This window comes from Petaurus breviceps, unplaced genomic scaffold (assembly GCF_028583685.1).
Source record: "Petaurus breviceps papuanus isolate PSGF00001 unplaced genomic scaffold, PetGlider_PUasm1.0 37, whole genome shotgun sequence".
NCBI lineage: Eukaryota > Metazoa > Chordata > Mammalia > Diprotodontia > Petauridae > Petaurus > Petaurus breviceps.
The window spans coordinates 5,275,842-5,300,429 of NW_027186296.1; the positions used below are offsets into that span (position 1 = coordinate 5,275,842).

Here is a 24,588-nt window from a genome sequence, read left to right on the forward strand (position 1 = left end):
AGACATATCTTCTGCTATTTCCTTTTGTTTATACTGTTTCTTTTGAATGAAATGATATTCCTTTTTCTCCATACCTGACTTTTACTGTTGAAATCCTGTCTACCCTTTAAGACTGAGATCAAATCCTGTGTCTTTCACTAGGTTTTTTCTTGATCTCCTTAGCCATAAGTGATATCTTCCTCTTGTGTACTTCATACCCTCCCTAAAGAACTTAATTCTTTTTATGTTGTTTACATATCTCATAAATCATATACTTCTTCATGTCTAGCACCATATCTTATTTAACTTGTGTTCTCTACAAATCTCTTGGATATAGTAAGTTCCTAATATGAATTTGCTGAATTAATTAATTGGCATTCCTGAAAAAATAAAAGGTATTTTGGTAAACCATGAATTAGATCTGTTTGACCAGAGTGAAGATTTTACATTAAAAATAGTAGGAGACTAAGTTAGTGGAAAACAATGCCAGAATAAGGAGTTTAGATTTTATCTGGTGGACAGTGAGGAACCATTGAAAGTTTTCAAGAAGTAGAATAACAAAATAAAAGCAGGCAGACCTAAAAGAAACTGTCATACACTTCCTAATTTGCCAACTTAACTAATTACAGTTTTTAAGGGCATCCAAGAGTTATTTGAATTGAGTGAGCCACAGGTTTTTAACTTGGACTACATTAACATATCTGTCCTCTGAAAAAAAAATTGGTGTTTGGACTGAGGGAGGATGAAAAAATATATGTAATATATGTGGCAATAGAAGAAGCCTACCACCATTTCCCTCCCTTGTGCCTTTTCTTGTAGTTAATGTGCCTTTAAGTTTAAAAATTAATAATTATAGGCATGGATTTTCCAGTAGTGTAACCCACCAAATATCTTGCCAAGGCAGATTGTTCAACTCAGCCTGACTTCTTTGATACTCTATGTACCTTACCTCCCCAGGAAAGTTGGATACTGCCAGTTTGATTAGACAGAGGCTCTTCTAGTTATTATAAAACAAGGAATCTGGTTTTAATTTTAAAAGTATAGTCACAGAAGGGAGCACTTCCCTAACATTTTTCCCCAAAAATATGTTATATCTGTGAGTGTAGCATTGTGTAATAGATACAGAGTTATCCTCAGGGCCAAGAGGAAATTGATTCAAGTCTAGCTTCTGACATATATGGCTTTGTGACCCTGGGTAACTTACTTAACCTTTCAGTGTCCCAGGATGTTCCCTAAAAGAACAAATTTCAGATAATATGGCAGTTTATATTTGTAAAGAGAATTTCCTTACCTGGAGATTCCCTATACCAGTGGAATCATAGGTGCAGTCCCTATTCCTATTCCCTATGGATAATTTTTCAGAGCTCTGTCCTGTATTCTCCTCTCTGTATATTCTCTTTCTTGGTGATCTCATCAGCTCCAATAGGCTCTCTCTCTGTAGATGTTCCTCCAGTCTGTATATCCTGCTATAGCCCCTCTCCTGAGCTTTGATGATTTCACATAACCAGCTATCTCTTGGACATTTCGAATTGGAAAATCTGTTCATGCATCAAATTCACCATTTCCAAAAAGAAGTCATTAACTTTCCCTCAAAACCCACCCCTCTTCTACACTTCCCTATTTCTTCAAAACTAGCTGTGTTGTCAAGTAATGTTGATTCTAACATCACAGCATCTCTTGTCTCTATTTCCTTCCTTCCACTTGCCGGTCCCCACCCTCTTTCAGGCTCTCTTAACCTTGCTCTTAATCTATATGGAATAAATTCCTATTTGATTTCTCTGTCTCAATTTTACTTCCTTTACAGTCTGTCCTTATACATTTGCCAGACTGATATTCCTAAAACACCTAAGTGTGTCATTCCCCTACTCATTAAGCTCCGAATTCCTCCATTTGGTATTTAAAGCCCTTCACAATCTGGTCTATATCCTACATTTACGGACTAATTTCACATCACTACTTTTCACAAACGCTTTTCTGTGACCAAGCTGACCTTTTGCTCTGTTGCTGTCCTGAAACTCAATATTTCATCTCCTATCTCTATGCCTTTTCAGTGGCTGTCCCCCATGCCTGAAATGTGCTCCTTCTTCACCTTTACCTCTTAGAAGTCTTGTACACCTTTAAATTTCAGCTCAGTCACCACCACCTACAAAAAGCATTTCCCATTTCTCTCAGGTTATAGTTCATCCTCTTCTTACCTCAGATTGACCTGGTATCTACTTTGGTGTATACTTTATATCTACTTATATACATACATGATATTCCCTTGTATGTGTGCATATTCATTTTCCTTGATGACGGAGATGGCTATGTTTCTGTCTTTGTATCCCTAGTGCTAAGCACAGTGCTCAACACTTTGATTATTGATAATACAAATTGATTTAAGAAACTCTGACTTTTGATAAACAGTGGTAGAAAGAGCATTGGAACTAGAGTCAAAAGACTTGACTTTAAGTTCTTCCTCTACCATTTTCTGGCTTTGGGAAGATAGCCTCACCTCTGTGAGCCTCAGTTTCCTCACTTATAAAATTAAAGGGTTGTGCTAGATGTTGTCTAAAAGCTGTCTATTTCATGTCTAAATCCTGCTGTCCTTTGAGTATGACCAAAACCATCCCAGAGACTCAGAGGTTTTTAATAAACTGTTCTGGTAGGTTGTATAGGAGCAAATGGGGCAAAGGACCCAAATAAAAAAGGTCTTTATGTTTCTGAAGATTATATATCTGCTTCAAATAATAGCCATGGGTGTCAGAATGGAAATTTTTTAACTTCCTTTTTCTTTCAGTGTCTAATTCCTGTGTGACATAAAACTGGTAATTTGCTTTCTCGTTGTTTCCTTATTTTTGTCTATATGGTGCTTGTTGGTACCAACTTTCCAAGGTGATTACATACATTTCTAATACTGAGCTTTATTAATTTCTTTTAATTTGTCCCACTCATGATAGATGTTACCTCTGGAGAGTGATACTCTGATGGTAGAAAATTCCAGGCTTCTGTGATATTTTGAAGTAAAAGATAAGGGCTCTTATCCCTTATCCTAATAGACACTTAACAGGTCAAATGGCATGGCTGGATTCCTGGCAGTAGGATGATTATTATTCTAACTCTGTAATCATTTTCATTTTTCAATTATCTAAGGAGAAGAGGGGGAAAATATTTATACACTTTTTTTGTTCTGAAAGAGCTGGTGTCCAAAATAATGAGAAGGATTCTTTCTCATCATAATGCTACACCTCTCTATTAAACACTGCCAAGCAGTTTGCAAACCTTTCTTCTCACATTATTAATGTACTCATCTGAAAAATGAAAAATAGAATATATTTTCAATAGAGATATTAATTGCCAACCCAATACCACTATACAGAGAACAGAGTCACAATCTGAAATAGAGATTTATGAAGGCAGTTTCAGTATCGTCTGATCTCTGTGTTCTGACCTTCACACAGGATTAGAAATAAAATGTCAATTATTAGTTCAAGGGAAAACTAGATCAGCCATCAGTGATACATCTTAACAATTGAAGGCAAAAGGAGTTATGGGAAAATAGTAGGGCAGAGGAGCCCAGATCTCCCATAAACCCATATACAGCTCTAAAAATGGACTAGAAAAAATAAAGAAAAAGAGCCAGCTATAAACTCCTTCCAGTCTATTACTACACAAAAAGACTGCCAGAATCCCGAAAAAGCATGAAGGACATACAAGATAAAATAGGAGGTACAGTGTGAAACAACTTGGTCAGGAGACCAGGAGAAGTGATGGTAAATGCAACAGTATATAATAAATACAGTGTGGGGTGATCCAGGGACCCCATAGATGGCAGGATACAAGGACAGACTAGTTCCTAGTCTTTGATAAAATAGGACTTGAGCAATACTCAACACAAGGTAACCCAGAGGCCCCATCAATGGCATGAGATAGGGCTAGACTAACATCCAGGGAACCTATACTGAATTGAGAATCTAAGTAGCTGTGACTGAACCACAGCACAAAAAAAGGCCAGGCACAGATTTAAAAAAAAAATCTGTAAAGACTTGCATGAACTGATGTCAAGTGAAGTGAGCTGAACCAGGAGGACATTGTACACAGTAAGAGCAACATTGTACAATGATTAACTATGATTTACTTAGCTCTTTTCATTGATACAAGACAATTCCAAGAAACTGTTATCCACATCCAGAGAAAGAACTATGGATGAGATCAAAACATACTATTTTCATTTTTGTTTTTTGTTATTTTCCCCTTTTGTTCTGTTTCTTCTTTCACAACATGGCTAATGTGGAAGTATGTTTAACATGATTACACATGTATAACCTATATCATATTACTTGCTTTCTTTGGGAGGGGGAAAGGAAAGAGGGAGGGAGAAAATTTGGAACTCAAAATCTTATTAAAAATGAATGTTGAGAACTATTTTTACATGTAATTGGAAAAAATACTATTGACTTAAAGAAAGGGAGAAAAAAGGAAAGAAAAGGAAAGATCAGACAATTCCTTCAGAAGGTATGGTCAAGTCTTAACTATGGAACTGAAGTTCAAACAGGATCCCCCAACATCAACCAGGAGTACTGGAATAATGTTTGACCTAAACACAAACCCAAGATACAGAAATTAAGGCTGGAAATTTGAATAAATGGAAGAAAACATCAGGTTCCCAAGTCAAAAGCATTTATTAAGTACCTCCTCTATGCCAGATACTATGATAAGTGCTGGGGCTGCAAAGAAATACTAGTCCCTAGTGTCCAAGAGCTCACAGTCAAATGGAGGAAAGGGACAACATGCAAACAACTATGTATGAACAAGATATATTCAGGAACAATTGGAAATAGTCTCAGAGGGAACACCACAGTGAAGAAATATCTTGGACAAGGATAATCCTGAGGGATAAATCCACAAAAAATCTAAGTAAAGAGTTTGTGAAAAGAATGTCCTTGCCACAAATATTGTAAGAGTACTTGGAAAAAACAGAGAAGAGATACAAAATTGAATAGCTAAGTAGGAAACAGATAGTGGTAAATCTTGCCCAAGAATTGAACTCTCTGAATACTAGAATGGGTCAAACAGAAACTGATGAATCCATGAGACCATAAGGAATATTAAAACAAAAATCAAAGATTGAAGAAAATTCAAAGTATATATTATCAAAAAGTTGACCTGGAATACAAATCTGAAAGAGACAAACTAAGACTCATCAGACTACCTGATAATCATGACAAAAAAGGCATGGCTACCATAATTAAAGAAAATACATTTTTTTTAATTGCCAAGATATATTAGACCCATATGACAAAGTGAAAAGAGAAAGATCCTCTGGCCACCTCATGAAAGAAATCTCAAAATGAAAATTCCTCAGAAAATTATAGCCAAAATCTAGAATTTCAAGGTCAGGGGGAAAAAATATAGCAGGCATTTTTTTTAAGTACAAAGGAACCATGCTCAGAATCACACAAGATTTGACAGGTGTAATTTCAAAGAAGAGGAAGGCTTGGGAAAATGATATTGCAAAAGAGAAATTCTTAAAACCAAGAATAGCCTATCTGACAGAAATGAGTATATAATCTTATAGAGGAAAAAAATGAGTCTTTATTGAAATAGAAGATTTGCAAGAATTCTTAATGGAAGGATCAGAACTGAATAAATATTTGAAATGTACATGCAAGGATCAAGAGAAACAGACAAATATTCACATTTGATCGGTAAGAATGGACTATGAAAACATAAATCATTGTGCTTATTTTAGTACTTAGTATTTTGTTTTTGCCCAGTTATGTTTAAAAGCAATTTTTTAAATTAAAAAAAATTTTAAAAACATTTGTTTTTAAAATTTTGAGTTCCAAATTCTGTCCCTTCCTCCCTTCCCACCTCCCTCCTTGAGAAGGCAAGCAATTCGATATGGGTTTTATATTTGTAGGCATGCTTTTGCATATTTCCATATTAGTTATGTTGTAAAAGAAATAGCCAAAAAAATAAAGTTTAAAAAAAAGTATGCTTCAATCTGTATTCAGACAGTTATTTGTCTGGAGATAGATAGCATGTTTCATCTTAAGTCCTTCGGAGTTGTCTTGGATTATTGTATTGCCGAGAATAGCCAAGTCATTCACAGCTGATCATCTTACAGAATTGCTCTTACTTCCAAGAATTCTTGGAAATCTTCTATTTCAATAAAGACTCAGTTTTTTCCTCTGTAAGATTATATACTCATTTCTATCAGATAGGCTATTCTTGGTTTTAAGAATTTCTCTTTTGCAATATCATTTTCCCAAGCCTTCTTCTCCTTTGAAGTATATTTCACTTTATATCAGCTTATGTAAGTCTTCCCAGGTTTTTCTGAGAGCATCCTGCTCATCATTTCTTACAGCCCAATAGTATTTCCATCACAATCACATAGCATAATATGTTCAGCTGTTTCCCAGTTGATGAACATCGCCCCAATTTCCAACTTCTTGCCACCAGGAAAGAGCTGCTATAAATATTTCTGTGCATATAGATCCATTTCCTTTTTGTTGTTTTTTTTAATCTATTTCTGAATACTGACCTAGGAGTGGCATTGCTAGGTCAAAAGGTATGCATGGTTTTGTTGTCCTTTGGGCATTGCTCCAAATTGCTGTAACGAATAAATGAATCAGTTCACAACTTCACCAACAGTACATTAATGTTGTATTTTTCCCACCTCCCCTCCAACATTTGTCATATGAGGTAGTAACTCAGAATTGTTTCAATTCGCGTTCCTCCAGTCAATAGTGATTTTAGAGCACTTTCTCATATGGCTATAGCTAGCTTTGATTACTTCATCTAAAAATTGTTCATATCTCTTGATTGTTCATCAGTTGAGGAATGGCTCCTATTTTTGTACATTTGACTCGGTTCTCTATATGAGAAATGAGGACTTTGTCAGAGAAACTTGCTTCAAAAAATTTTTTTCACAACCATGTTTTTACCTCTATCCTATTCCCCTACCCCTTTTATTCTATTCTCTCTCTCCTTTCACCCTGTCCTTCCTCAAAAGTATTTTGCTTCTGACAACTGCCTCCCCAAATATGCCCTTCCTTACATCTCCCCTCCCCCCTTTTCTTATCCCCTTCCTCTTCTACTTCCCTGTAGGGTAAGATAGATTTCTGTACTCAATTATGTGTGTATGTTATTACTTCTTGAGGCCAATTCTGATGAGAATAATGTTCATGTGCCTCTCCCCCCACTTCCTCTATCTTCCCCTCCACTTTAAAAATATTTTTCTTGCCTCTTTTATGTGAGATAATTTACCTCATTCCACCCTTTCCCTTTCCCCCAATGCATTCCTTTTTCTCACCCCTTAATTTATTATTTTAGGTATAATTTCTTCATATTCAACTCAGACCTGTTTCCTCTGTCTATATGTACTCCTAACTGCCCTAATAATGAGAAAGTTTTTATGAGGTACTAGTGTCATTTTCTCATGTAGGAATGTAAACAGTTTACCCTTATTAAGTCCCTTATGATTTCCCTTTAATATTTCCCTTTTTATGTTTCTTGAACTTTTATGTTTATGAATTTTGTATTTGAGAGTCAAAGGTTTGATTCAGCTCTGGTCTTTTCACCAAAAATCCTTGAAAGTTCTCTATTTCATTGAATATCCATGTTTTCCCTTGAAGGACTATACTCAGCATTGCTGAGTAGGTGATTTTTGGTTGTAATCCTAGCTTCTTTGCCCTCCAGAATATCATATTCCAAATCTTCCCACCCTCTAATGTAAAAGCTGCTAAGTCTTGTGTTATTTTGACTGTGGCTCCACCATACTTGAATTATTTCTTTCTGGCTACTTGCAATACTTTCTACTTAACTTGGGAGCTCTGGAATTTGACTATAATATTCCTGGGAATTTCCATTTTGAGATCTGTTTCAGGAGGTGATCAGAGATTCTTTTGATTTCTATTTTATCCTTTGGTTCTAGAATATCAGGGCAGTTTTCTTTGATAATTTCTTGAAAGAAGATGATGTCTAGGCTCTTTTTTTGATCATGGCTTTCAGGAAGTCCAAAAATTTTTAAATGATCTCTCTTGTATCTATTTTCCAGGTCAATTGTTTCTCCAGTGAAATATTTCACCTTGTCTTCTATTTTTTTTCTTCTTTTGATTTTATTTTATTGTTTCTTGATTTCTCAATTTCTCATAAAGTCATTAGCTTTCATTTGTGCAATTCTAATTTTTAAGGACATATTTTCTTCAAAGAGCTCTTGTACCTCCTTTTCCATTTGATCAATTCTACTTTTTAAAGATTTTTTTTTTCCCTCAGTGAATTTTGTGTTTCTTTTTCCATTTGGCTAATTCTTCTTTTCAAGGTGTTCTTTTCATTGGATTTTTGTACTTCTTTGCCTTTTCTCTTTTTTAAGGTGTTATTTTCTTCAGTGTTTTTTTTTGTCCTTTATCAAGCTTTTGACTCATTTTTCATGGTTTTCTTGCATCACTCTCATTTCTTTAACCATTTTTTCTTTTACTTCTCTTGTTTCATTTTCAAAATCCTTTTTGAGCTCATCCATGGCCTAAGACCAATTCATAGTTTCCTTTGAGGCTTTGGATGTTGGAATTTTGACCTTGCTGTCTTCTCAGCTTGTATTTTGAGCTTCATTGTCACCATAATAACTTTCTATGGTTAGAATTTTTTTCTGTTGTTTACTCATTTTTTCCAGTATATTTATTGACTTTTAACTCTTTATTAAAGTGGGACTATATTTCCAGGTGAAGCCCATACTAGAGCTTTAGGAGTTTTGTACAGATATTTTCAGGGATATTTCTAGTGATCTGTAGATTTTCAGTTTTTCCAAGGTAGTATGATCTAGGGAGCAATGTGTTTACTGCTCTTCTGTCCTATGCTCTGATCTGTGAGTGACCACAAGTATTTTTTTCTGCCCTGGAATTGTGATGAGGGCCCTGGTTCCACTGTGGCCTCAAGCTCTGATGTTCTAGTACTCCTCCTATCCCTGGGATTGCCACTCAGGATTGTGACCAAGACCTGAGTATGGACAGAGCAACAGAGCCCTGCCCCCAGTGTCAGCAAAGAGATCCCTGTAATCTCCTTTTGATCACTTGTTTGACTTGCAATTTGTGGACTGAGAGCTCCAGAAGCAGATGCTGATGCTGCTGATTCAGTGGCTCCCAAAGCCTGTTCCTGGTTTGCTAGGACCAAGTCTGTGCTGGACTCTGCTCCATTCTCATCCAAGTACAACAGACCTTTCCTGCCAACTTTCTAAGTTATCTTTGGCTGGAAAATTATTTCACCCTGTCCTTTTTCTGCATTTTGTAGCCCTAGGAATTGTTTTATAGCATTATTTAAGGGTTTTTGTAGGGGTTTTCAGGCAAGCTCAGGCAAGTCACTGCTTTTTTTTTCCACCATCTTGGCACTGCCTCATGAAGGTAAGTTGCTTACAGGAAAATGAGGGAGAAGAAAAGAGTGTCCTCTCAGAAGCCTAGTATATATATATATATATATATATATATATATATATATATATATAGAGAGAGAGAGAGAGAGAGAGAGAGAGAGAGAGAGAGTGTGTATATATATATATATATATATATATATATATATATATATACTCTAACAAGTGTTAGAGAGAAAGTTATATAAGGTAAATGGAGAGCCTAGAGTTGGGCTTTTTTTTCCTGATAGTCTAGGTAAAGAAGGAAGAGTCAGGGATTATACTGAGGGGAAAGGAAGTAGTTTCAATCTCATGTAATAGGGGTCCTTGAGAAGAAAAGTACACAAACATGGAGGAAGTGTTGGAAAAATGAGTATCCCATGAACCTCACTTTTATCTGTTGCAGGTAAAGGAGAGCTAAACATAGTAAATATCATTATCATCACTAGAAAATATTTCTAGGGAACTTAGAAATATTATCTCATATTTATCTATAACAACCATGGGACCTAGAGGCTATTATTATCACTATTTTTCATGTGAAATAAGGGGTTAGGAGAGGTTAAGTGACTTGTCCATTGTCACATAGGGAAGGGGAAGGGGAATAAGCATTTATATAGCACTAAGTACCAGGTACTGTGTTAAGCACTTTTACAAATGTTATCTCATTTGATTCTCGCAACAAATATGTAGGGTAGGTACTATTTACACTTGAGAAAGCTGTGGCAAACAAGTATCTTGCCCAGGATCACATAGTAACACAAATAGTAAATGTTTAATCCTGGATTGGAATTCAGGTCTTCCCTGATTCCAGGTTCAATACACTGTCTAGTACACTGTCACTTTCCTACCATGGTGTCAAAATGCATTAAACCCAATAAGAGAATAGGCAAGGTTAGGTAGAGGTAAGAGAGGAATTTAAGAGACAGACATTAGAAGTGAGGGTTACAGGTGGGAAGAGCAAGAAGGGGAGATTGAGGAAAGAAAGAGTGATATCCTGTGATCAGGACAGGGCAATGGAATGGAAGCAGATTGTATGATGTCTGGATTACAAGTGTTAGACAAACTCCTCTTTCTATATCTTTTTTTTTTTTGCAAAGAGAAAAGAGAAGAAAATATAAGATGACAGAGAAGAGGAAGAGTGAAATACCATCAATATGAGTGGGCAGAATTCTCTCATAAAAAGGAAGAGGATAGCAGAATGAATTAGAAATCAGAATCTAACAGTATGTTGTTACAAGAACCATATTTGAATCATAAAGTCAAATCAAGCTTTGTATATGTTTATATGCCACATAGATAATAAGTTGACATCAATACATTTTTATACCAAATAGAATACCATCTAATTGTTTAAAGGAAAAGTTAATGAAATGGTGAGGAGAAATAGACCAAAACTTTAATTGTAGGAGACCTTAAAGTATCCCTTTCAGATGTAGACAAATCAAAATATATTTATACAGAAATTTAGGACCTGAGTAAGAACTTCAGAAAAATGAGAGATGGGAAATCTCTAGTGTTTACTGAATAGAAACAGAAGAGAATTTATATGTTTCTAAGTACTGAATGGCACCTATACAAAAGTGACTATGTATTAGAGCCCCAAACCTTATGAAAAATGCAAAAAAAAAAAAAGCTGAAGAATTGAAGAAATCCTTCATTGGCCATAATGAAAAAAATATATTTAATAATTTATTTTAAAAACAAAAATTATTAAGTAGGCATTAAATTATTTAACAATTTCTAGGTCAAAGAAAAAATCAAGAAAAATAGAAAATCGAATTAAAGAAATGACAACAATATGACACTATACTCATACTTAAAAGATACAGATAGCAGCTAAAACAGTCCTCAGGAGAAAATTTATATCTCTAAGCACTTTCACCAACAAAAAAGAGAAAAAAGAAATCAGTGAATTAGGTGTTAATTTTTTTAATTAAATCAAAAACTACCAACTAAAATCCAAGGTAGAAATTCTCAAAATCAAAATTTAAATGGAAAGAAATTTTTTAAAAAACAGAAGTAAATTAATAAATGCAACTAGCAGCAGTTTTTAAAAACCTAATTAAAATAAATAACTTGCTAGTCTGATTTAAAAAGAGATAGAAAAATCAAATTATTCATACTCAAAGTGAAAAGGAGAAATTCAAAAATGCAAAGGTAAAAAGAAATTATCAAAAATTATTTTACCTAATTACATGAGTAAAATTAATTGAAATAAAGAGATGAATATTTACAAAATAGAAAATATTTAAGTAAAAGAAAAAAACAGATTACTTAAAGGAGCTCCCTCTTTTAAGAAGAAAAGAACTGGAAGCTCATAAATTCCCATTTCTTAAGGAATGGATAAGTAAATTATGGTACATGAATATAATGGGATATTTTTTCATCATAAAAACTGGCAGAAAAATAAAAGGGGGGGGTGGCCAGGTGGCACAGTGAGTAAGAGCACTGGCCCCGGCATCAAGAGACCTGGGATTGGTTTCAGCCTCAGATACTTGGCACCCACACAAAATAACTGGCCGTGTAACCTTGAGCAAGTTACTTAACCCCAATTGCTTTAAAAAAAAAAACTGGCAGAGATAAACTGGGGAAAACTCTTCTGTACTGATACAAAGTAAGGGGAGTAGACCCAGGAGAATAATTTGGCATCATTATTAAAGAAAAAAGCAAGTTTGAAATACTTAAGAACTCTGACCAATGCAATGACCAATTTCAGTTACAGAGAACTTGTTATGAAATATACCATCCACGTCTGGACAGAAAGGTGATGCACTCAAACTATGGAATAAGACATCATTTTTCAAACACAGGCAATGTGGGAATTCATTATTTTGCTTGACTATACTAATTTGTCACAAGACTTTTGTTTTCCTTTCTTTTCCTCAGTCGCAGTCAGGGCATGGCAAAGATGAGCTAGGGTAGTAAAAAGAAAAGAGAGAAAAGAGGGTCCTAGAGACTCCTTTTTTTCAATGTAGAGAACAAACAGAAGGTTAGAAAGAAGACTGAACAGCTTTGAAATCTACAGGTCAAACTTATATGCTTAAAAGAAAAAACAAGCTATATATATATATATATATATATATATATATATATATATATATATATTAGAGATCTACAGTTTCATGTACAATCTTCATGTTTTATAATTCTACTTTGCATATGGTAATCCCATTTTATTTTTTGTTAATTAGATTCAGAAAAAATACATTATTAAAATTCAAGAAAAATCAACTCAGATTATTAAAAGAAGCCAACTTACCCATCTCTTCATTGGAAATGCCTCTTAATGAGTGCATACTTTGTGTTTCTACTACTGTTTTGGTTGTTGAGGGAAATCGAGGTATTATTGTAACATTCAGTCTGCCAGGGCTATGCTCTGCAGTATGGAAGTAGAACTATCTTAGAAACCTATCCTATGAGTTTAAAGAACACTGACTCTCTTTGAGTAGGTTTGTGAGAAGTTGTAGAGTTGGGTCAGGTTGGTATGGATTTCCTTGCTGTAATGCTAATGAATTTTACAAGTGACAGCTCTTCAATATACATGAACAGGGAGTTCTAGGTACATTTTTATATAATGAAACAGGCATATGAGTGGAGTTGGTGGAGCTGTGAATTAGTCCAGCTATTTCTGAAAACAACTTAGAACCATGCCCCCAAAGTTACTAAATTGTCCAGACCCTTTGAGATTCAGCAATATCACTATTGCCTTATGTCTCCTCCCCAAAGAAATAAAAGAAAGAAGAAAATTACCCACATATAATAAAGCAGCTTTTTTTGTAGTGACAAAGAACTGGAGACTAGGGGAGGGAGACAGTGCTGATCAGTTGGGTAAACACTGAACAAATTATTGTATATGAGTGCATTGGAATGCTGTTGTGCATTAAATGATGAAATGGATGAATTCTGAGCAACTTGGAAGACTTATATGAACTAATGCAAAGTAAAGTGAGCAAAAAACAGAAGTAAATTTATACGACATCAAAATTGATTAAGATGAACACTTTTGAAAGACTTGAGAATTCTGATCTATATTAACCAATCATAAATCTGGAGAACCTAAGATGAAAACTGCTACCCACTTCCTGAAAGAAAGGTGATCAACACAGAGTGCAGAATGGTGCAGTTTTTAACATGGCCAGTGTAGGAATCTGTTTTGCTTGATTGGATCTATTTGTTACAGAGATTTTGTTTTTCTTCTTTTGTATGCAGTGGGGAAGGGGGAGGTAAGAGAGAAGGAAAATAGATGCTTGTTAATTGAAAAGATAAAATTTCATTTTAAAAATGTATGCATCCTAGCAATTGGATGTATTCATCCATCATTCCCTTTTAGATTGGCATCAGAGTCTACTATCCCTGCTGTTGGTTTTGGTAAAGTTGTAAAGCTCATTCTCCTTAAGCCCCAGGCTAACCAGAAGCCCAAATCAAAAAAATCTCAGAATTGGAAGGAACCTGAAATACATCTAGTCCAACAGGAATTGCCTCTACAACATCCCTGATAAAAGGTCATCCAGTCTCTGCCTAAAGGTCTTCCAAAGCAATTCATCCCACTTTCAACAGTTCTTATTCTCTGGAAGCTTTTTCTTATAGCAAGGTAAAATCTGCCTACCTCTAATTTTTATATATTTCTCCTAGTTTTACAAAATATTTCTAACTCCACTTGGATAATCTGAACCTCTTCAAGTAATTGTTTTCAATTTAGTTTGATGAGACAAATATTTATCAAATACTTACTGTGTACCAGGCAATGTGATAGGTATTAAGGAGACAAAGGCAAAAATGAATATAGTACCTGCTCTCAAAGAATTTGCATTTTACTTGAAGACACTTATTGTGTCCCCCAAATCTTCTTTTAGCCAGGCTAAGAATCTCTAATACTTTCCTGCAACTGCCCCTCCTATTGCATGTTTTCTAGTCACCTTAAAATCATGGGTGGTCTTCTCAGTACATACTCCAACTTATTAATGTCATGCTTGAAAAATGGTATACATAACTGAATAAAGTATTCCAGATGTGATATGACCAGGTAAGAGTTTCAGAAGACTCCTACCACCATCATTCTGGACACTGTTTCTCTTAATGAAACCTGAGATAATATTAAGGTTATTTTGGAGGGTGCTGCCCCATCCTATTTTTGACTCATATTGAAATTGCAGCCAGCTAAAAATCCCAGGTCTTTTTCACATAAATTATTGCCTAGCCATATCTTAAAATATACATTCAATTTTTAACCCAACTTTAATATTTTACAGTTATCCTATTAAATTTCATCTTTTAAATGTGACCCATCATTATAACCTGTCGAGATCATTTCAGATTCCAATTTTGTCATCCATTATAATAGCTAACATCGCCAACTTACTGCTATCTAAAAATATGATCATTGTTATCTCTGCCTTTATTGAGTTATTGATAAAACTGTTTAATAGACCTCAGGGCAGCTACCTAGAGTATTCCCTAGAGATTTATCTCCACACTGACATCAGTCCATTAAAAATCTTGAGTTGGAAGAAATCTCAAGAGCCATCTAGAGCAATCCTGAAATAAATAGTATTCTTCTCTATAATATCTTCAGTACATTAGATGTTTTCTAATAAGTATTTGTATAAATTTTAATAATAGTGAAAGAATAATAATGGAATAATAGTAGTCAGAATAAATTTTCTAGTAAGTTTTTTAATTTTGTCAGGAAATAAAGCAAGTTCATTTGCGAATAGTTTGAAGATTTAATATATTCTTCTTGATTATCAAAATAGTCATCTTTCTCATCCAGATTTCAGATTCTGGACAATGCTGAAATCTAACAAAAGTAGAACTACTAGAGTAGACAGTAGGAGAACTAGACTAGCAAAGAGTTCCATGCATTACTATAAAACCAGAAATCATTTTTCTTCTCACTCTACACTCTCAGGTATAGTTAAAATAGCCTAACTACCCCCAAATGTTCTTTTTTTAATAGAGTTGCCTCACTTTTTATGGTACATAGCTGAAAAGTTGGGTATAAATGACATATTTTAAGTCAAATGGAAAATGTCACAAAATAAGTGGCCTGAATTCTAGTCCTAGCTCTGCTACTGACTAGCCATGTTACAATAGACAAGTTACTTAACTATAATTTACTTAGATGGATATTAATGGTATAGGAACCTTAGCAGCTAGTCCTACCCCCCTTATTTTACAGGTGAATGAAGGAACTTAGAGAAGTTAGACATCTTTGGCTCACTGGCCTATTTACTGCTTCTCATACTGGACACCCATTTCTGTGCTGGGCTTTGTGCAAAAAGAGAAGAAAAGAAAAATAATCTATGACTTCAAGGAACTTCATTTTCATGGGGTGATTGTTGGGGATACAATAGTTACACAGATAATTTAAGGAGGAAGGAAATGCTCATAAATAGGTGCATTCCAGACAAGGGAAAGTCTGCCAGTGTCAGAGAGGTGAGAGATGGAATGCTGAATAAGCAAGTGTGGCTGCAATCTTGATTATAAGAAAGAGAATATGAGTTAAAAATCTAAAAAGGTTTAAATTGGAGCCAGGGTATAAAGGGTTTTAAATACAAACTGATTTGGAGTCATTTCCTTATAGAAGCTCAAGGCAATAGGAAGCCACTGAAGAGTTTTACAACTGTTTATTGGATAGATTAAAAGGGAGAGAGAGTGGGAAGAGAGCCTGGAAGCAGGGAGGCCCATGAAGAGGCTGTTATATATCTGAAGGAGGGATGATTCATTTGGGTAGTGGCTCTAGGAGTAAAGAGAAAGGATAGTTGTGAGAATTATCATGGAGAGAGAATTGATAAGATTTATCAAGTAGTGATTATGCATGGTCCAGCTTCAAGCCAAGAAAAGAGCTAAAGTGACATCTCAAGAACCCTTCTAACACTCAGTCTACCATTCTCTAAATGCTATCACATTTTTTAATGTTTCCCCATAGGTTGAGCCCAACACCAAAGTGTTTCCAGCTGTTTTCCTACAACCCACAAGCACATCTTTGGTTCAGTTTGAACTTGGCAAGTTAAAGGTATTTATTTATGTCTTCCTTGCTGGGGATTAAAATTGAAGCTGTGGTTAATAGGAAGGAGTATTGGTCTTATAGTGAGAAGTCAGACATTGTTGCCCTAGGGACTCAGATAGCTAAATAATGATGTTGGTCACCAGCACCATCCCCTTTATTCTCCCTTTTGACTTCATGGTGACCTTTATAAAGCAGTTATCAAACCATTCTTATGACTTCCTCCTCCCATTGTCCTATAGGGTGTTCTGAGGGTTAATTATAAGCTCTTACAACACCTTTTGAAAGGTCTTAAATATATTAAAGTTGGGAAACTCCTCAGAGATCCTCTAAGTATGATGCAATTTCCCATTTAGTTTATAAAAATCATATTGGCTACCATTGAACTGGGCTCATCGTCCAACAATTTTGAAGTTCCTCAATGAACACGTGTTCTCTTTTCTTATTTTTCTCTAACTTGCTCTAGAATGCAATGCCTCTATCAGCAGCAATATTTAAGAGTGAAGAGAAGAATCTTGTTCCCCAGTGTCCCCCTCGATTGGATGTGCAGACCATACAGCCTGTACTCTGGAGCCGTATGCCTAACAGCTTCCTGAAGATAGAAATGGAAAGGGTGAGCGAACGACATGGCTGGATGGTGCAGTGCCTGGAGCCACTGCAGATGATGGCCCTCCACATCCCTGAGGAGAACAGGTATTGGGTAAAAGAGAAGAGGGATAGGCTTAGGAAGGTAAAGTGAGGAAACTCTAGGACACTTTCATATCTCTTCCTCTAGGTTTCATACCTGGATGTGGTCAGCATTGGGACAGGCCAGGCCAGAAGACCTCAGGACTGAATTTGGTTAGGTAGGAGCAAGCTGACAGATAATATGAGAACTAGTCAAGCACTTTCTCCATTTATAAAATGTAGGGGTTGAACTTAATGGGTTCTAAGGTCCTTTTCAGTTCTAGATGTATGGTCCTATGAATTGAAGCCAGAGGGCTGGTTAATATTAGAAGGTAGAAGTAAGTGTTGAAGATTCAGACAGACTGGAATTCTACAGGTTGCATAAAGATAAAGAACCCTGGCAAATGCCTGTTCTTAGTACAGGTAGGCAAACAGAGACCAAAGTCTGACAAGTACAATAGAAAGCAAAGCATAACAAATAAATCATTAGGAACAATTCTAGTGACTAGGGTGGTGACCTTTGATCAAAGATTACTCCATGATCTGGTTTTATGCTCCCTGTAGTGCATAGTAGGCTGGGGCTCATAGGTATATTCGTAGACTTGAAGAGACAGAGCCCTGAAAGTGCCGGTAGATCCTGATCTGCCAGAGTAGAAGCAGAGTGCTAGGTCTTCCCAAGTAGTTCATATACCAGAGAAGATAAAGGGCCAGTTTTTAAAATGTAAGGAGCAGCTCAGAGCCATGTAACCTTCATCTATATTTGGATGTTTCAGAATGTTGTTGTTTTGATAGAATCTAATACTTGACCACACAGTATAGTAAAAAGAATGTTAGACTTAAAATTAAGAAAAATCTATGTTCAAATCCTCACTCAGACTTGCTAACTGTGTAGCTTTGGATAAGTCAATCATTCTCTGAACTCGTTTCTCCAACTTTTAAAATGAGAGTAATACTTATACTACTTTAAAAAAATTGTTTTTGAACAAAATATTTTGGTAATTTTAAAGCACCTTATAAATGGTAGTTCTTCATATCTACCTTTTTAGTCATACATTTGCCAGCAGTGTGCTAAAGATGTAAAATGGTAAAGCCTGGGAATGGGGAGGGGTGAGAATCTCCCTCTCTAAAAGAAAAGAGTGTTTTGAAATTAAATGAATAGGGGAGAACCTTATTCCATCACATTCCCACCTTTTGTTAGGTAAATATCTTTTGGAATCAGAGAGGATTGTTTTCTTTTAGACTCTGGGTTGATTGTTTTTTTATGTTCCCAGGTGTGTCGATATCTTGGAACTCTGTGAACAGGAGGATTTGATGCGGTTCCACTATCACACACTAAAACTTTATAGTGCAGTCTGTGCCTTAGGAAACAACCGGGTGGCCTATGCCCTCTGTAGCCATGTAGAATTGTCTCAGCTCTTCTATACAATTGATAACCAGTACCTCCCTGGTCTTCTGCGTTGTGGCTTCTATGATCTACTTATAAGCATTCACCTGGCACATGCAAAGGAGGGAAAACTGATGATGAAAAATGAGTTCATCATCCCCATCACCAATACCACCCGGAAAATTAGACTATACCCAGATGAATCTAAGCGGCATGGACTACCAGGGGTGGGACTCAGCACATGCCTTAAACCAGGATTCAATTTCTCCACCCCTTGCTTCATTGTGACCAGTGAAGAACGCCAAAAACTAAGCCCTGAGATTCCATTAGAGATTCTCAAGACCAAAGCCCTGAGTATGCTGACAGAGGCAGTGCAGTGCAGTGGGGCACACATCCGTGACCCTGTTGGAGGATCTGTGGAGTTCCAATTTGTACCAGTTTTGAAACTCATTGGTACCTTGCTGGTCATGGGTGTGTTTGACAATGATGATGTTCGGCAAATCCTACTCCTGATTGATCCCAATGTGTTTGGGGAACATACAGAAGAAGCACAGGACAGTATGGAAAAGGAGGTGACACAGGTGGAGGAGAAGGCAGTGGAGGCTGGAGAAAAGGCCAGCAAAAACACCCAAGCCCCTTCTCGAGGTTTGCTTCAGACTCGACTGCCAGAATCTGTAAAGCTTCAGGTAAAAGCTAAGTAACAAAGAATGGACTGATACAGTGGGTATGGAAGGAGAGAGGGGGAGAAGGAGGGAAGCAGGTAGAGAGTGAGTGAGAGTTAGTTGCCTGAGGCTTTGGCTAGGATTATAGTTAACTTATCCTTTCTCTATGGATCTCAGTTCTTTCACCACTGTTACAAAGACCCAATGAGAAACTCAGAGAAGCTTTATGTCTCTATATATCCACATCTGTGTATATGTAAGTATGTGTACACAAATGTTAATGTATGTATTTGTGTATGTGTACTCTCACACATAAAGCTCCAGAGCCTTGCAACTTAAGTTTTAAAAAATAGAATATTTCTTACAATATGCTATGTAGATCTCATTTTCAAGAATTCCAGTTTTTTTTTTATATGGCATGTATGTCCCAGATGTGAGCTGATTGTGCTGACTGATTGTATACTGTGGGACACTAGCTGGGGTTTTATGCTCCCTGGGCACTCAGTAGATGTGATTTAAAATGAATAAAGCACATACCTCAGAATAAGGGTACCAATGAACTGAGGCAATTACAAAGGAAAAAGAGGAGAGACCAATGTACTTTTATTCTATAGAACTGGAGCATGTTAGGAAGAGAAGCATACATCAAGGTAGTTTTGCTACTACTATTAGAGTAAGCCTACAGCTCAGGTAGAAGTTTTGCTAGGACTAGTGTCCTCTGTCTTTGGTGGATTCTCCATGATGCCAGTAAGTTACACTCCCAGTTACTCCTCAGTTAATAATCAGACAGCTTTTATTAAATACAGCCACCAGGCCCTGTGCAAGGCCCTAGAGATTCAAGTTCAAAGACAAAGCAACCCCTACTTGCAAGGACCTTACATTCTAATGGAAGAGAAAACATGAGCATATATAAATATATTTGGTACAAATAAAGTATGTAAATAAAAGTAGTAATAATGTGAATAAATACAAATATATACAAAGTAATTGACTGTGAAGTAGTTTGAGGCAGGGCACTCAGGTATGGAAAGACTTCAGGAAATATCTCATGTAGAAGATTATATTTGATTTATATCTTAATGGAAGAGAGGTAAGGTAAAAGGCACAAGGAAAAAAGAAATACATTCTAGGAATGTGAGACAGCAAATACAAAGACATGAAAATAGGAGATGAAGTATTGTATGTGAGGAAGAGAGAAAAGGCTAGTTTGGCTGAATTGAAGAGTGAAGGAGGGAAAGTAATGGACAGTGAGACTGGAAATATAAGTTGGGAATAGATTATACAGGGTTTTAAAAGTTAAAAAACTATGATGCTTATTTTTCCACTAGCGTATATCTTTTTTCCCCAGATGTGTGAGCTTCTCAACTATTTCTGTGACTGTGAACTGCAGCACCGAGTAGAAGCCATTGTTGCATTTGGTGACATTTATGTGTCCAAGCTACAAGCAAACCAGAAATTTCGCTACAATGAACTCATGCAGGCCCTGAACATGTCAGCAGCCCTGACTGCCAAAAAGACCAGGGAGTTCCGATCTCCTCCACAAGAGCAGGTAAGAGGCCCTTTGCCCAAGGCCTGCAATGTGAGAGGCAGTGGAAATGAGCTGACAGGGTTCTCAACTTAGGGTCAGGAAGACTTTGGCCAGGAAAACTCCTTGGAAATTTACAAACTTCACAATCCTGGGAAATCACCTTTCTGTATCTCAGATTCCTCATCTGTAAAAATGAGAATGATAGCTATAGAGTTGTTGTGAAGATCACATATTTTTAAAGTGCTCTACAAATGTTGAATGCAATATAAATGTCAGCTGTTAGTATATAATTTCTAATGAACTGCAAGACCATAAGGAAGAAAAGCTAGCATTTATATGATACATTTAATGTCTGCAGAGCACTATAGATGTTACATTTGATCTTTACAAGAACCTTAGGGTATAGGGGCTGTTGTTATAAATGAAGAAACTGAACCTAGAGAAGTTGAGTGAGTTTCCCAGGTCATGAAACTAGTAAGTGTCTTGATTCAGACTTAGGTCTTCCTGCCTCCAAGTCCAGCACTCTATTCCCTGTGCCACCTACATGCTATAAGTGACATCAAATAGTGCTGGGACAACCTTAAGGGTCAGAGCAGGCTTACATACTTACTAACACATCAGAAAATATGGTTCTTCTTAAATGAGTAGTTGTCTGTGATATTAATGTAATTTAATTTGAAGATCCCTTTGTGTTGGAAAAGGTAGCAGGTACTTAGCACTTAGTAAAACTGATCAAGCCTCTGTTGGGTAAACAGAAAGTATGAACTCCTGTCTCTTGTTACTGACATAACAGGAAGGGGTTGGCTGAAACAGGAAGTAGCTAATGCTGTGTATATAAGAAAAGCCCCAGAGAGGCTCAGTCAGAATTTCTTGGGACCAGCATCTGGTGGCAGAGCAGCTACGGAAAAGAGAATCGAGAACTGAGCCAGAATTTCCTGAGAACTTGTGGTGGTGGAGCTTCTTCTGAACAGGAGCCCAGGAGACAGAGGAGCCCAGGAGAAGACTGAGGAAGCAGAAGACTGAGGAAGCATGACTGGGATGCTGAGATTTATCTGTTTGTTGCTTGGTTGAGTCTTGAATTCCTGAAAGCAGAAATTGTGAAGGAGTGTGTGGAGACCTCAGAGAGGGCACCCATCTAATAACTCCAGCAGCCAAGAAAACCCTGGCATTTGGGACAAAAGCTCCCCTGTCTGGTGGCAGAGTCCTACTGTGGTAAAAAGCCCCGGGGTCAAGTGACTGAGGGGCGACATGACCAGGCAAAGGAAACAAAGCAGACAGAAGATTCCAACATTAGACTCCTATTTTGGGGACAAAAAGGAGGAAAGCATGGAACAGGAGGAAGACAGGGAAATCAGAACTCCTGCACCAAAAGCTTCAAAGGAAAATACGATCTGGTTACAGGCCATAGAGGACCTTAAGAAGCAGATAAGAGAAGTGGAGGAAAAATTGGGAAGAGAAATGAGAACGATGCAAGAAAATTACAAAATGAGAGTCAACAGCTTGACTGAGGAAAATAACACCTTAAAAAACATACTAATTCAAATGGCAAAAGAGGCTCAAAAAGGCAATGAGGAGAACAATGCCTTAAAAAGCCGAATTTGCCAGATGGAAAAAGAATCACAAAAGCTCACTGAGGAGAATCATTGCTTCAGAATTAGACTGGAGCAAATGGAAGCTAATGACTTTATGAGAAATCAAGATGCTGTTAAACAGATCCAAACAAATGAAAGAATAGAAGGCAATGTGAAATATCTCATGAGAAAAACCACTGACCTGGAAAATAGATCCAGGAGAGATCATTTAAAATTTATTGGATTACCTGAAAGCCATGATCAAAGTAAGAACCTAGAAATCATCCTCCAGGAGGTTCTGGAAGAAAACTGCCCTGATTTTTTAGAATCAGAGGGCAAAAGAGAGGTTGAAAGAATCTACCAATCACCTCCTGAAAAAGATCCCCAAAAGCAAACTCCTAGGAATATTATAGCCAGGCTTTGGAATTCCCAGATTAAGGAGAAAATATTACAAGCAGCCAGGAAGAAACAATTTGAATATTGTGTAAACACAATCAGGATAAGCCAGGATCTGGCAGCTTCTACACTGAGGGATTGAAGGGCTTGGAATGTGATATTCCGGAGAGTAAAGGAGCTGGACTAAAACCAAGAACTACCTACCCAGCAAAACTGATTATCATGTTTCAGGGGAAAATATGGTCATTCAGTGGAATAGAGGACTTTCAAGTATTCTTGATGAAAAACCATAGTTGAATAGAAAATTTGACATTCAGATACAAGAAGCAAGAGAAGCATGAGAAGGTAAAGAGGGAAAAGAAATCATAAGGAACTTATCAAAGTTGAACTATTAACATGCCTACATGGAAATACAATAATTGTAACTGATAAAACTTTTCTCAGTATGAAAATAGTTGAAGGGAATAGAAATACATATGTGTGTGTATATATATATATATGTCTATATATGAGGGTATATGGGCGTATGAATACATATGTGAATGTGTGTGTATATGTTTACAGCTATACATAGATAGAGGGCACAAGACCAATTTAACAGGAAGGGATGATACTTAAAAGGTGAAATTAAGAGGTGAGAGAGGAATATAATGAGAAGAGATAGCGAGAGACAGAATGGGGTAAACTATCTCATAAAGAAGAGGCAAGGGAAAATGGTTATAATGGAGGGATAGAATAGGAAGGCAAAAGGGGATGGGTCAACCTTATTCTCATTGAATTTGACTTGGGGAGGGAATGAAATATACACTAAATAGGGTATCTTACCCTACAGGAGAGTAGGGGGAAAGGGGAAGAGAGGGGGTATGATGGAAGGGAGGGCAGGCTGAGGGGGTGGAGGGAAATTGGAAGCATCCACTTTTGAAAAGGGATAGGATAAAAGTAGAGACTAGAACAAGTGGGAGGTGGGATAGGAGGGAGGGAAATATCGACATTCTTTTACAATATATCTACTATGTTATTAGCTACACATGTACAACCTATACCAAACTGGTTATCTTCCCAGTAAGGGTGGGTGACAAGGATGGAAGGGAATGAATCTGGAATTGAAAGTTTAAAAATTAAATGTATATATATATACTATTATTAATGATATTTTGCATGTAATTGGGAAATAAGATATACAGGCGCTGGGTTATAGAGATCCACCATGCCCTACTGGAAAATATGGGAAAGAGCAGATTGGAGGAGGGGATAACCTGTGGGACTGCTATTTTGGAGCAGTGGGTAGGGGAAAAATGGGGAGAAAATTTGTAACTCAAAATCTGGTGGAAATGAATGATGTAAATCAGAAGTTAATAAAGCATTTGAAAAATGGAAAAAAAATAATTAACATGATTTTGTATCAGTAGTACAGCCACAACTTAGCTTAATTTATTTCTTAGTTATAATGACAACAGCAACAACAATAATTACATTTACATTACATTTAAGGTTTACAAACATATTTCTGATAATAGCTAGATAATGTGGATTGTACAAATATAATTATCCCTTTAAAGTGTGAAGAGACTCAGAAGTTTCTGATCCAGTGTCTAGCAAGTACATTTAAATTGGATTCAGAGTTAGCCACAAATCTTGGCTTAAAAAAAATTTACTTGAATGTTCCTACCTCTGAGAGCATGTGAAGCTCTGAAATCTTGTTCTTATATGTTTTTTTAATTTTTTTATTTAAAATTTTACATTTATTTTTAGTTTGCACCATTCATTTCCAAAAGATTTTGAGTTATAAATTTTCTCCCCATCTTTCCCCTAACTACCACCCCAAAACAGTGAACCCACTGAATGCCCCCTCCCCCAATCTGCTGTCTCCTAAATCCTACCCCATTTCCCCTCCAACTTTCCGGTAGGGCAAGATGTATCTCCATACCCCAGTGCCTGTATATCTTATTTCACAGTGCATGTATAATGATAATAATAATAATTTTTAAAAAAACATTTCATTTTGAAATTT

General features: G+C 36.4%; 1 protein-coding gene across 1 annotated transcript in view; it reads left to right on the top strand.

Annotated features, from left to right (window-relative positions):
• Nucleotides 1–24,588, top strand: part of RYR3 (ryanodine receptor 3) — a 777,114-nt gene that overhangs the window by 502,117 nt on the left and 250,409 nt on the right. The window contains exons 33-36 of the mRNA XM_069097663.1: nucleotides 16,293–16,379; nucleotides 16,837–17,063; nucleotides 18,308–19,106; nucleotides 20,431–20,631. Of these exons, the coding sequence (XP_068953764.1) occupies nucleotides 16,293–16,379; nucleotides 16,837–17,063; nucleotides 18,308–19,106; nucleotides 20,431–20,631 (1,314 nt within the window). The remainder of the gene's footprint in view (nucleotides 1–16,292; nucleotides 16,380–16,836; nucleotides 17,064–18,307; nucleotides 19,107–20,430; nucleotides 20,632–24,588) is intronic.